Below are 15,059 nucleotides of genomic sequence, written 5' to 3' on the forward strand. Positions count from 1 at the left end.
GTAAAAATAGTTATGTAACACACTTCACAGAAGAACAAAATTGTCAAAAAAGAATTGGTTTTCAGTTTATAAATTCTAGAAGACAAAATGCCCAATTGCTACCATGCAAGAAGGCAAGTAAGAAAGAATATTAGATAGAACATCAGTTGCAGATTTTTTTGCTTTACAGTAGGGTGAAAGTGCTTGGAAACTGTCTAAAACTACACCAGTATGAAATTTGTGCTCAAATTCACTGTCCAGTTTTATGTAACAAAGGCAAGTTTGGAAGACACCCATACTGTTAAGCTTTTGTAACCAGCAACAATGAGTTTCTTACAAAGTTTCTATAGATGCTTTCAAGTACGAGATCCTGGTTCTTGGTGTATCAATAGAATTTTATTTAATTTTTTACAAACATTCACGTCTTTTAAATTATCCACTGATATGGTATCTGTCTCCAAATTCCATTTCTTTCTTTGCTATAATTTATTACAATGTGATTATTTACAATGTATATGCAAAACTTTCCAGTTAAAAGTGAAATTGTGCAAATTTAAATTTTGAATGATTACAGCAGTAATAAATACACCGAGAAAAGCAAACAACAAGTGTCACATTTTGAACAGAGTTGATTCTCACTCAGATAAATCCTGAAAGAAAATAATGCAGACAAGGAATATAGTTATTCCGTTATAAATTTTTATGGACATTACAAACAATGACAAAATAATAAAAATAATGCATTTCAGATTTAAGTATATCTTGCCTGGATCACAAGACATTCTCAAGTAATTTAGTGAAAATTTACAACGGATGAATGTAGGATATATATTTTATTCTGACAGTGAGGAAGACTTTATGCTCCTACGGTGAACTAGCACTGACACAATCAGTCAGATGGCCTTCTGGGCTGTGATAGCTCTGTGCTAAAGATCACAAATGAACAAATTTTGTGATTTCCATTTTTTTTTAGAGATCCGCCTTATGACGGTGTTGTGAGATGTGAATGTTCATGTGATAAAATTATTTTAAAAAGTTGTGTATGTTCCATTACAGCTCATTGTATAATGCAGGTCATAAGACACTGCACAGTAAGTTTTTTCTGAATACATGAGATGAAAATGGCTAAAATTGCAGTAATAACTATGATTTAATTCTCAATGAAACAATTTACTTTGACAATCAAAAATCCTTTAAAGGTTCCATGAAATTGTTTTAACCTATATATTGTATTTCTATCCATGGCACAACCAGATAATAGCAACTATGATAAATAATAAATATGATAAATAACATTTTTATATTTCATGGGAATCTAATGCCCCACTCAGCAGTTCTTTGGTTACCATTTTAAACTCCCCTCAGTGAATTGGAGTTAAGCTGATGAGCTACCACAGGTGACAATTAGAGTTCAGGTCTAATTTTTGAAAGTAAGTATTTATAAAAGGTTAGCCAAATCTCTGATGATCAGATTAGATGATGAAGCATTAAAAAGAGTAATTTATATTTTCATCAAAGCTGAAGCGTCACAGCCTTGATGAAAAATAACTTATTAAACTCATGTTTAGGGAGAGACAGGCACATTTAATTAATTTAAATGCACACAATACTTAAATAAACACAACCAGTTGGCAGTGTGCACTTTCAACGCAGGCCCTAGAATTTCACTTATCACTTCTGTAACAAATTCACCTGAAAGTTACCTAATGTTGTTTTTTGATCGTGTGGGCACTTTTATGTCCCAAAATCCATGTATCCATTAGTTGCCAGGGCACTAGGGTTTGGATATAAGCATGGAGGTCATAACACTAGAATCTGTTCCATTTATGCACAACACATATTTTCTGCCAAATTAATGCAGATGCATAGAATAGAATCTTGAATCCCTACAGTGTGGAAGCAGGCCATTCGGCCCAACACATCAAATCGCCCCTCCAAAGAGCATCCTACCCCATCCCTGTAACCCTGGATTTCCAATGGCTAATCCACCTAGCCTGCACAACCCTCAAAACTATGGGCAATTTAGCATGGCCAATCCACCGAACCTGCACATCTTTGGAATGTGGGAGGAAACCAGAGCACCTGGAAGAAATCCATGCAGACATGGGCAGAATGTGCAAACTCCCCACAGGCAGTTGCCTGAGGGTGGTTTCTGGTGCACTGAGCCACCAATGAAGCTCTTACCCTGACATTTCAGCTAGAACAAGAAACACCCATGTGAAACAGAACAAGTTAAAGTTTTGAGTCCAGCTGACTCTTCATCAGAACTGTAGTGTGGAGGGGACAACATTTATGTTATAGTTTGGACGGTGTTGGGGATAGTGGGTGTAGGCTGCTAGTGGAGAAAAAAATGTTGATAGTGCAATGAAACCAATCTGTCTCTCAACATTGGCAAAACGAAAAAAAAACCTGATCATTGACTTTGATCAAGTTCCTCGGGATGATGATAACTGACAACCTGTCCTGGACTTCCCACGTAAATGTGGCAATCAAGAAGGCACAACAATACCTTTTATTCTTCAGGCAGCACAAGAAATAAGGATCCTCACCATTTCTATAGATGCACCATATTGTCCTGGTGCATAATGGCCTAGTATGGCAACTGCTCTGCCCAGGACCATAAGAAACGACAGCAGGTGATGTGCACAGCCCAGACCATCACAGAAGCTAACCTTCCATCCATGGACTCTATTTACACAGCTCATTGCCACCGAAAGGCTGCCAACATCATCAAAGACCCATCACAACCCAGTAATGATCTCCCACAAACTCTTCTGTCAGACAGAAGATACAGAAGCCCGAACACACACATGAGCAGGTTCAGGAACAGTTTCTTCCTGGTTATTATCAGACTGATGAATTGACTCTCTAGCCTCAAATAACACTGATCTTGAGAACACTGATCTCGCCTAGCACACACCCTGTGCAGTGTAACCTGTACGCCTCTTAAACTTTTTGATCTGAATATCGTTCGCTTACTGTGATCTGTCTGTTCCACTCACAAACAAAGCTTTTCACTGTATTTTGGTACATATGACAATTAAACAATCAATTAATCATTTAAGTCATCAGAATGTGAGAATGGCAGAACAATGGCGCGCCTCCTGCCAGACGTGAAAGGATGGACAATCCCACTGGGGTGGGGGGGACGGGAGAGAGGAGCTGATAACAGAATGTAACGGGCTAAAAGAAAGGGAAGAAATGGTTCACAACTTGAAGGTGTTGAACTCAGTATTAAGTCCAGAAGGCTGTAAAGTGCCTAGTCTGAAGATGAGATAGTGGGAACTGCTGATGCTGTGGAATCTGACATAACAAGGTGTAGAGCTGGATGAACACAACAGGCCAAGCAGCATCAGAGGAGCAGGAACGCTAATGTTTCGGATCTGGACCCCTTTTCTGAAGAAGGTCCAGACCCGAAATGTGAGCTTTCCTGCTCCTCAGATGCTGCTTTGGCCTGCTGTGTTCATCCAGCTGCACACGTTGTTATTTTAGTCTGAAGATAAGATGCTCTGGCGTTCTCACATTCCCACATTCCAGGGGAGGCAATAGCCTAGCGGTATTATTGCTGGACTGTTAATCCAGAGATCTGGGTAACATTCTGGGGATCCAGATTCAAATCCCACCATGGCAGATGGTGGAATTTGAATTCAGCAAAAAAATCTGGAATTAAGAATCTAATGAAGACCATGAATTCATTGTCAATTTTCAGGAAAAACCCATCTGGTTCACTAATGTCCTTTAGGGAAGGAAACTACCATCCTTCCCTGGTCTGGCCTACGTGCGACTCCTGACTCTCAGCAATGTGGTTGACTCTGAACTGCCCTCTGAGCAATTAGGGATAGGCAATACATGCTGCCTAGCCAGCGACGTCCTCATCCCATAAGCAAATAAAGGATCACTTAATCTGAACTATCAAAGCCTTTTCTCTGCCAGCACCCTGCCACCAAACTGTAGCTTAAATGTTGTCCCCTTCACACTTCACTTCAGCTCTGATGAAGACTTATTCAGACTTGAAATGTTAGCTTGCTCTCTTTCCATGGATGCTGTCTGACCTGCTGTGATCTTCAGCATTTGTTGCTTTCAGTACAGATTCCAGCATCTGCAGTAACTTTCTGCTACATTTTGAATAGCCACGTAAATTTGATTTTAGGCACTGCTATGCTACAGCATAGTTGCAAAATCTTCAAATGCCAGATCACAATTTTCAGATGGGTTAGAAGGGTCCATCTGTTAAAATCATTCATGCAATGCAATCAAAGTGTGCGGATGGACTGGATTTTGTGCAGCAACTTCCATTTTATGTTGCTGTAGGCAATTACAAATGGTTGTAATTCATTATAGTTCAACATGAATGAAAGAAGATTTTCCAAGTGCTTCTTTATGAAATGTTTCCCTTTTAATTATAAATTACAATTCCATTTTGCAATGGTGGAACCTAACTTAAAAAAAAGTCATACCTTTGACATTACAAGTAGTTCTTCCATGCTTTTGTCGGAAAACAAGACATAGAACTATAAAGTTTACCCTGGCTTGTTTCTTAACGCTAGTGTATTGTATACAGTTCTGGTTTCAGTAGCAGTAAGAAAACACTGTGAATGATATTGTTGAAAAACTGCACAAGACAGCAACCTGAATGGTTGAACAATTAAATGGGTTGGATTATACGGAGCAATTGTATAAATTGAGCACAAGAAAATAAATGATATAAACTCTGTCTTTATGTCTTTAAATGTTTTAAATGATGATAGGCTATTTCACCACGCTCAGAATAACAGAATCAAAACAACACAACCTGCACTGGAAAGTGTTGGACTGGAATTTGGAAGTAAATTCAAAATTAATCTACAAAAGCATATCTCTGAACCAAATACCTAACCAATGGAATAAGCTCCCTAATAATACTATTTGCTGTTTACATTGACTTGTTTAAATTAAAGTTGGTAATTTTCTTTCAACAATAAATATTAGTAACAAGGGTATATGATTAATCTGAGATATGACATATGGTAGCTGTAATTATGTTAGAAAGCAGCAAGTAAATTTGAATAGACGGTTTGCAAATTTCTTTACAATTAGGACTTTTTCACCTTATGCCTGGATCTGCTGTCAACCAATGAAATTTATTGTCATGATCAGTCAGGAACTTCATTACTATTGTATTATGTGACTACCAGGATGGTGCCAGGCAAACTAGATAGCCTTTACTCAAGTCTTCTTATACTCCTAATGTGAGGCAGATGGCTCCAGAGTTTAATGTATTCTGAATGGATAAAAGCATTTTGCCAAATTTGCAGATAATACGGCAATTCCTAGCTATTTTCAGAAAGGTGATAACCAAAATCTAATCAGTCATTTAGTTAAATATTGCTGTTAAAAAAAGAAATTTGTCAAAGCTTTTCATTTTGCACTCATCAGGATCAAGAAAGAATATCAATGTATAAGGAGCATAACATTTTTACGAGATGAGAGCAGAGCAGTGATTGGTTGAAAAGTGAACTCTGATTGGTAGAAGTATTGCCATTGACAATACATCATTCAAATGATGTTTAACAGTTGGCTGCTTGCCAGTGCCGCAACCATTTAAATCCACTTGCCAATGAATCTGTACTCTGCTCTCATTCAGTATAAATGTTTCCCTTTCATATTGGTATTCTTATTGATTATTCTGATGAGTACAAGATGAAAAGCTTTGACAAGATGTGTCGGAAATCTAATTATGTAAAATTATACAATGATATGTTAAGAATGCTCTTAAGGACACTGCAAAAGACAACATTCATTTTACTTATCAGTTCCGAGTCTGGAGTAATTCTATAATTTCAGAAGGGACAAGGATTTAACAGTATTTGAAGTGTTATTTGTTACTGAGTAATATGGTTTAACAATTAGGATCTTTATCATTTGTCTGTTTCTTAGTTAATCACATTCAAAATGCCACTGATATGTTTTTGCTGTATTTAGTTTCAAATTACTTTGGTGAATTTTACAGCAATATAACTGGAACATCAAACTGGTTAAGAGATCTTACGCTTTGATATTTGCTTACAATAATTAAAACAGCTATGATGGTAATGAAAATTGAAATGCCATCACTTTTGATGCTTGGTAACTATTTCATGATATTACTTAACACAGTTTAAGTAAAACCCAGATGGTACTTAAGCTAGGTGTGATAACGTTGATGAAGACGCAATTTCTAATTATTACATTTGAAGCACTTAAATGAGAAAAGAAAGGTCCTGTTTCTTAACCATTCATGTTATTAAGGTGATTTGTGATATTAACCAATGGAAAAATAACTTGGATTAGCCAACTTGGAATACCCAACCATCAAAACAGGAGGGGAAGTAGCATTTTTGGTTAAGTATAACATTATGGCTTTACTTAGGGAGGATATTCCAGGGGGAATAAAGAGTGAAGTTATCGGCATGGGACTGAGAAAAAGAAAGGGACGATCACCTTATTAGGATTGTATTATAGGTCCCTGAACATTCAGTAGGAAATTGAGAAGCAAATCTGTATGGAGATCTCAAACATCTATAAGAATAATGGGATTGTAATGGTACTTCCAAGCATAGACTGTGACTGTCATAGTGTTGTGTGGACAAGAAGATGTTCTTACTCAATATGTGGGTGCGCCTACTAGAGAAAGGAACAAAACTTGACCATTCCTTGGGAAATAAGGAAGGGCAAATGATGGAGGTGTCAGTGGGGAGCTCTTTGGAGCTAGTGTAAATAATTCTACACATTTTAAAATGTGATGTCGAAGTGCCAGTGTTGGAACAGGGTGGACAAGATCAGAAGTCATACGACATCAGGTTATAGTCCAACAAGTTTATTTGAAATCACAGACTTTCACAGCACTGCTCCTTTTTCAGGTGAAATGACTACAACCTGATGTTGTGAGAGTTTTAAAATAATTGTGGAAAAGCATAGGCCTGATCCAAAAGTTAACGTTTTATTTTGGAGTAAGGCCAATCTTGACAGTATTAGGCAGCAATTTTCAGAAGTTGATTAGAAGAGTTTATTCACAGGTAAAACCATGGTTGGAAATTGGGAGGCCTTCAAAAATAAGATAATGAGGGTTCAGAGACAGTAGGCTCCTGTTAATGCGATGGGCAAGCCTGGTAGATGTAGGGGTGCTGGACAACCACAGAAATTGAGGGTCTGATCAAGAAAAAGGAGTAATACTTTTTGTATTGGCAGGTGGAATCGAGTGAATCCCCAGAGAAGTATAAGAGCAATAGGAGTATACTTAAAAGGGAAATCAGGAGGGCAAAAAGGAAACATAAGCTAGCTTCGGCAAATAGGGGTAGGATAATTCAAAGTGTTTCTACAAATATATTAAGGGCGAGGGGGTAACTAGGGAGAGAATGGGGGCCCTTAAAGTTCAACAAGGCTATCTATGTGTGAAACCACAGGAGATGGTGAGATACTAAACTAGAATCTTGTGTCAATATTTACTGTGGAGAAAGACATGGAAGCTAGACAACTTGACGAAATAAGCGGTGATACCTTGAAAAGTGTTTGTTCATATTATGAAAGAGGAGATTCTGAACATCTTAAAATGCATAAAGGTGGATAAATCCTCAGGACCTAATCAGGCGCATCCAGAATGTTGTGGGAAACTAGGGAAAAATTGCTGGGCCCCTTGCTGAGATATTTGCATCATTGATAGCCACTGGTAAGGGCCGGAAGACTAGAGGTTGGTTAATGTGGTGCCATTGTTTAAGAAATGCTGTAAGGAAAGGTCTGAGAATTATAGACTGCTAAGCCTGACATCAGTGGTTTATAAGTTGTTGGAGGGGATTCTGAAAGACAGGACTTGGAAAGACAAGACTGATTAGGGTAGCCAACATGGCTTTGCGCATGGAAAATTGTGTCTCACTAACTTGATTGAGCTTTTTGAAGTGACAAAGAAGATTGATGAGGGCAGAGCAGTAGTTGTCCATGTGGACTTCAGCAAAGCATGGGTGCGGTTGCACATGGCTGACTGGTTAGAAGGTTAGATCACTTGGAATCCAGGGGGAGCTAGCCAATTAGGAGACAGAGTGTGGTGTTGGAGGTTTGAGTTTTTCGGAATGGAGATCTGTGACCAACGGTGTGCTGCAAGGTTCAGTATTGGATCTACTGCCTGTTGTGATTTATATGAATGGTTTGGATGTGAATGTGAGAGGTATGGTTAGTAAGTTTGCAGGTGACCCAAAATTGGTGGTGTAGTGGACAGTGAAGAAGATTATCTCAGAGTACAATGGGACCTTGATCAGATAGGCCAGTGTGCTGAGGAGTGGCAGATGGAATTTAATTTAGATAAATGTGGGGTGTTGCATTTTGGTAATGCAAATCAGGGCAGCTTTTAAACAGTTAATGGCAGATTCCTGGGGATACCAAGGGTATAGGTGCATAATTCCTTGAAAATGGAGTCACAGATGGACAGGGTGGTGAAGAAGACTTGTGGCACGCTTGCCTTGCTTGGTCACTGCATTGAGAATGGGAGTTGGGATGTCATGTTGTAGCTGTACAAGCCACTGATGAGGGTCACTTTTAGAATGTTATGTTCAATTCTGGTCTCTTTGTTATAGGAAAGATTTTATTAAATTTGTAAGGGTTAAGATTTACAAGGACGTTGTTGGGATTAGAGGGTTTGAGCAATAGGGAGAGGTTGAATAGGCTGGGTCTTTTATTGACGGAACATTGGATGTTGAAGGGTGATTTTGTAGAGGTTTGTAAAATCATGAGGGGCATGGATAGAGTGTATAGCCAATGCCTTTTTCCCAAGGCAGAGGAGTCAAAACTAGGAGGCATTAATTTAAGGTGAGAGGGGACAGATTTAAAGAGAACCTGTGGGGCAACGTTTTCAAACAGAGGGTGTTGCGTGTTTGGAACAAGCTACTAGAGGAGGTGGTGAAGGCAGGTACAATCATGATAATTAAAAGGCTTCCGGATGGGTACATGAATAGCATTTAGAGGGATATAGGCCAAATGGTAGTCAATGGGGCTACATCAGTTTAGGATATCTGATTGGCATGGATGAGTTGGACCGAAGGGTCTGTTTCTGTGCTGTATAACTATGAAGCTATAGCTGAGTTAACTAACTATCTGCTGAGCTGCCTGAAGTTAGAATCTTCATGGTTTAGCATGGGTTTGTTTGTGAGTATTCAGAAAATAAAATTTTAAGCAAATGCATGTTACATGTGAGCCAAGCATCAGATATACGAAAATATTTATTGCACTTTAGATTTATGGACCTTTAATAACTTGGTTTTTAAATTAGATATGTTGAGTCTTGCTCAAAAAAATGACAGTTGAATTCCACACTTCTATGCCTGTTTTTCAGGCCACTACTATACTAGACTCCTATAATGTAACTTGAATTGTATTTTTCTTCACTATGAAGATTCAATTGTATTTTCCCATTCTTTCATAGAATAGCCATGTTGGAGAACAAAGAAATAAGATGAACTAAATGAGTTTAGTGGAATGATCAGATGCTATTTTAAGCACAAAATGTACAGTTCCCACTGATTTGAAAGAGCTATGAGCTCAGTGTGCTTACAGTAGCTGTTATTTCAAGTAATAATATCTAGTTCAGACCAGAACTGCAGCCTTTGCCTGTTAGACTTACATTAACAGGCGTCATTCTCTCTTTCCCCCCAACCCCATGAAATCTCTAGTTTGAGTTCAAACTAAATTCATGCAACACAGAAACCAATATAATGGCATGCATTTCAGGCTTGTTATCACTTAAGGTGCCTTAGATTACTGGCAGTGCGACATTGTAAATGTATTCTTATTGAAGCTTTCAGGTCATCATCAAAGAGGAACTTTAACATTGTGAGCTCAGAGCTGATATGAATCTACAGTGCTTTTGCATATGACAGTATCATTGTAGACCCCTGAGTCATACATGGAGGATGCTATTCATAAATAGGAAAACAGCCACTCAAAGCAGCAAACCTACAGAAATGCAGAGTATTAATTGGCTATTTGCCTGGAAGACCAGGATCTGACAGATGCCTATGAAGGCCCAGCAGTCCCATGGTGCTTAGTGAGGAGTCCGGTAAGGAAGGATGCCGCATTGGACACAGAAAGGATGGTGACTGTTGCTGCTGAGATCTTGAATTTTGTTCCTGTTCTTGGTCCAAAAATGTGGCAAAATTATCTTCCGATATTGTGTTGAGATGAACCCCACTGGACAAAGACTCTTTGGATTTCAGATTGGATTTTTCAAAGTCTGAAAATTCTGGACTCTGAAAGAGAGAGAAAAACATAAAGGCTGAAATAGAAACATCACCATAAATTATATCACAAATCTTATACTTGCAGTGGATACAGAACATTTATTACTATTGATTATTTATATGAAGATATATCTGCCATTGCAGAACTTACAAAGTTGAGACCATTGATCTGATGAATTATTACTGCAGCTAACATTTTTGTCAATGAAGTTCCTGCATTCAAATATAATGCTGGAATCTAGGATGGAACTGAATTATGCCAGGTTTCATCTGGATTTCACCAGGGTAAAACAGATTATGGTGGGATCTCCCAACTACACCATAAAAAAGCCAGATTCAGGTCATCAGAAAAAATTTGCACTTATGTTAGCTGAAGGCTTGTGTTGTATAAGGTAATAGTTTAATGTTTAATGTTAGAGACTTTATTTGGTTCCACCAAATCTAATGACTTCATACTGTCTTATGTGGGAAAGGTCTAGTTTGAGATCTCAATACGGTCAGATATATTATTGATGGCTCCTGATAGATTTAGTGTTACTAATGAAGGCAACTTGTACATTTTGCTGTTGTACAATAAACTATGTTTTGTTTTACAGCAAATACATTTTCTTGCTAAGAATCACCAGTGGTCCATTCTATATCACTTTTTGCCAAAAAGGCCCTTACATGCAGAATAGAAAGGAGGATTGGAGACAGAACACTAGCTCAACAATTAGTAGGTAATGGTTCGTTCTGTAACACATATTACATGGTGATCACTAGAGGAAGCATTATTTAAATGTCTAAAGGCAAAATAATAAAAAGAACTCAATCCAGGCAAAAAATAAACGATAATGGGAACTGCAGATGCTGGAGAATCCAAGATAACAAAGTGTGGAGCTGGATGAACACAGCAGGCCAAGCAGCATCTCAGGAGCACAAAAGCTGACGTTTCCGGCCTAGACCCTTCATCAGATGATTTAGGATGTATCTAAACAGGTACATGAATGGGCAGGGAGCAGAGGGATACGGACCCTTGGAAAATAGGTGACAGGTTTAGATAGAAGAACTGGATCTGTGCAGGCTTGGAGGACCGAAGGGCCTGTCCCTGTACTGTAATTCTGTAGAATGCCTATCTTTGCAAGTGTTTGTAGCTGCTGACTAACTTAGAGTTTTAATGTGTTGATGGTGTTTATAACATTAAAGTAGTCAACTCATTTATTTTTTGATAACAAAGTGTGGAGCTGGATGAACACAGCAGGCCAAGCAGCATCTCAGGAGCACAAAAGTTGACGTTTCGGGCCTAGACCCTTCATCAGATAAACCCAACACCTCCCCCCCACCTTATGCTGACTTGACCTAGAGTAATCAAACATCTATCCCTAACCTCAACATCTGTCATGTCGCTCTCCTCGCTGAAGACTGGCGCAAAGTACTCATTAAGAATTTCACTCATTTTCTCTGACTACTCGCATAACTTCCCTCCTTTGTCCTTGAGTGGGCCAACCCTTTCTCAAATTACCCTCTTGCTCCTTATGTATGAACAAAAGGCTTTAGGATTTTCCTTAACCCTGTTTGCTAAAGATATCTTATGGCCCCTTTTAGCTCTCTTAATTCCTCGTTTCAGATTGGTCCTACTTTCCCGATATTCTTCCAAAGCTTCATCTGTTTTCAGTCGCTTAGACCTTATGTGAAAGATTTATCCAAAAGATTTTAAATATTTTTCATTAAACCTCCAGTTTATGTCCTTACCCCTTCACTCCTATACCATCTGCATCAATCTCACCATCATGGAAAATTCTCCTCAACCCTTTCGGGTGTAATACTCTCGTTTCAAGATTAAAAGAGAAGAATCATGGTATGTGCTCAATAGATCAGAATTTAGAAAGGAATTGTTTCCTACCTTTCCATTTTCGAGCATACCTAGTAGTAGGCACATACATAAGTTGCCAACTTCCATCCTCCAACTCCCAGTCACTTGAGATACTGGTAGTGCTCTAGGTCAAGCCTTTAGGAAGTTTAAATCATAATATCCAATATGGACATTTACCTGTGGTGTTGTTGGGAAGCTGTGTTCTGACCTTACAGATACTACTGGTTGAACACTCTGTGCCATCCTTGCAGATGATCTTTGATAATCCCTTGTGGCTGTTACCATACTATATGCAGGTGGTCCTGATATGGACTGCCGTTGCAGTAACTGCAAGATGGTATGAATATCAGTAGACATTTGTGTTTCCAGCCTAAAAAAAAGGCACCACAAGTTTAACTTTGTATTTTTCTTACATTCTGTACACATGCTTAGAACAAACTATTTTTTGTCAGCATTATGTAAAAATGTAAATTTTAATGATAATCAAGACCTAAGTTGTTACTCGTTTAAAAATATTCCATGAAATAAAGATATATTGAATACAATCATTGAGAAATGGTCAACCACGTATCATTCAAAAAATAGTTTTCTCTCAAAGTAATGCTGTGCAAATAAATTTATTCTTCTTAATCTTCTCTCTGCAACTTCTTGTGTTAGGAAGCAATATATATGGAGAACAATACCTCAGTCTTCTGGCCTCCACGCTGCTGCTTTGGTTACCTGTTAATTGGAGATGCTTTGAAATATGAAATAAAACTAAGCCTTTCAGCTCAATCTTTTCTGATTGGGCCTACAAGTCTATTTCCCCATTACTTTTAATTGTTTTTCATTCATCCAAATGTTCAAATTAAATGTTATTGTTAGTTTAATTTCTGTACCAACCACTAATGCTGAAGCATTCTGTGGCCTCATATCTCTGCCTCAAGATATTTTTCCTTTCCTCTGTTCTTTGTCTCATACATTTAATGCTGTATCTCTGGTCCTTGACTTCCCAACTACTGAAACAGTCTGTTTCTATCCAGCTTGTCCTATTATTTCATAACTTAAAACATTTCTGGTATTTCAACCTAAGGTGGGTGTTTGTTTTACTTCAGTGGCTTCCTGTTACATCTGCTTTTGAAGACTCAGCATCCCAAAACTTCAAATAATAATTTAACTGAGGCATTAATAAACTTTATTTTAATAGATTAAGAACTATCTATAGGCTTTCTTTATATTATGCCTCTGGAAACAAAAGTTAGAATTTTATTAAATTTTCTTTATAAGACTTAAGAAGCCAAGATATCTTGTGTTACATTACATAAATTTATTCCTATAAAACACTGCTTTACTTCGTATTGAGCCTACTTTCACATGCAATATAATTACTGCTTTTCTCTACACTCATAGTGATAGTGAATTTAACTGCCTCTTCTCCCTTTGACCTTCTACAGAGTTAACTATATCTTCCGTCTTACTGCTATCTGTAAATAGTGTCACAATTCCCTCTTGGCTTATATCCAAATCATTGGTACATACAGTGAAGAGTGGTAGCTTCAGCCATGAATCCCAAGGAATGCCATTACATAAGTCAACTACATTGAAAAACTGCTGTGAACTTTTCATCAATGTTTCTTCCTTGCAATCAATTTTCAAACCAATTTTCTGTTCTTCCACTTAATGGACTGTTATGATCTGGTTAATGTTGGAAATTAAATCTGAATATTCAATTTTAACCAATAAAATTACGCCAAACATTTGTTATTATTAGATATGAAAGAATTAAATAAAAAAGCATGATTAACAATATGGTTTATATCATCAGCTCAGAGATGATAAGGTGAATTCTGAGCTATAGACACTGTGATGCATCAGGGAAGGGGATAGTTACCTGGACACAATTTCAGGATAGAGTCATAGAGCTCCTACAGTGTGGAAACAGGCCATTCAGCCCAACAAGTCCGCCCGGCCTGCCAAAGTGCATCCCACCTAGAGTCATTCCCCTAAACCTGCATTTCCCATGACTAACCCACCTAACCTAAACATCCCTTGACACTATGGGAATTTAGCAAGGCCAATCCATCTACCTTGCACAACTTTTGACTGTCGGAGGAAACTGGAGCACCCAGCGGAAACGCATGCAGACACAGGGAGAATGTGCAAACTCCACACAGTCGCCCGAGGCTGGGATTCTAATCTGTGTCCCTGGTGCTGTGTGGCAGCAGTGCTAACCACTGAGCTGCCGAATCACACCCCTTAGATTAATTACATTAAATTTGCTCTGTAGTTAGGAAATGGAGGCTGTGTCTGTGATTGAGGGAGTTATCATGGTCCAATATTTAGCTCTGGCTGAGCATCAGGCAGACCCCATATCCAACAGGCATGCGTTTCTTGCTCAGGCACAGACTGCAGAGTGGATGAATGACTGAAAGCAATGTGCTTCAGAGCATCATTCAAGTGGGCGGAGAAGAGTAAAATGTAGTTGTAATGAAGGATAGCATTGTTAGGGTAATAGAGCCATTCTCTTCAGCAAAGACAGATTCCATGAGGCTTTGTTGCAGAGGTGGTGCCAAGATTCAGGACATTTCTTCTGGGCTGGATGGGAATTTGAACTCGGAGGATGGACCCAGTTGTCATGGTCCGTGTAGGTACCAAAAACATGCGTAGGTTTAGAAAAGAAGTTCTGATGAGGGATTACAAACAGTTAAGGGCTAATCAAAAAGCAGAAACATAATATTAATAATTTCAGAATTACTACCTCAGTCATGTGCAAACTGATGTAGAGTACATAAAATCAGAAAGCCAAATGTATGGCTCAAATAGTGGTGTGGACGAAATGAGTTCAAACTCATGGCCCACTGCCACCAGTACTGGGGAAAGAAAGTGCTGTTTTATTGGGACACGCGTTATTTGAAACATGCAGGAACCAGTGTCTGCGCAAAGCTTATATCTATGGTTGTAGACAGGGCTTAACAGTAATTAGTTGGGTGGGGGTGCATGGTTCTTTT

General features: G+C 38.4%; 1 protein-coding gene across 1 annotated transcript in view; it reads right to left on the bottom strand.

Moving 5' to 3' along the window:
- Nucleotides 1-3,438: 3,438 nt before the first annotated feature.
- The window catches only part of LOC125454399 (potassium voltage-gated channel subfamily H member 7-like), a 462,102-nt gene continuing 450,481 nt past the window's right edge, over nucleotides 3,439-15,059 (bottom strand). The window contains exons 16-17 of the mRNA XM_059647318.1: nucleotides 12,250-12,442; nucleotides 3,439-10,229 (exon numbers count right to left, since the gene is read on the bottom strand). Of these exons, the coding sequence (XP_059503301.1) occupies nucleotides 9,963-10,229; nucleotides 12,250-12,442 (460 nt within the window). The 3' untranslated portion in view covers nucleotides 3,439-9,962. The remainder of the gene's footprint in view (nucleotides 10,230-12,249; nucleotides 12,443-15,059) is intronic.

Source organism: Stegostoma tigrinum, chromosome 7 (assembly GCF_030684315.1).
Source record: "Stegostoma tigrinum isolate sSteTig4 chromosome 7, sSteTig4.hap1, whole genome shotgun sequence".
In the NCBI taxonomy this organism is placed as follows: Eukaryota; Metazoa; Chordata; class Chondrichthyes; order Orectolobiformes; family Stegostomatidae; genus Stegostoma; species Stegostoma tigrinum.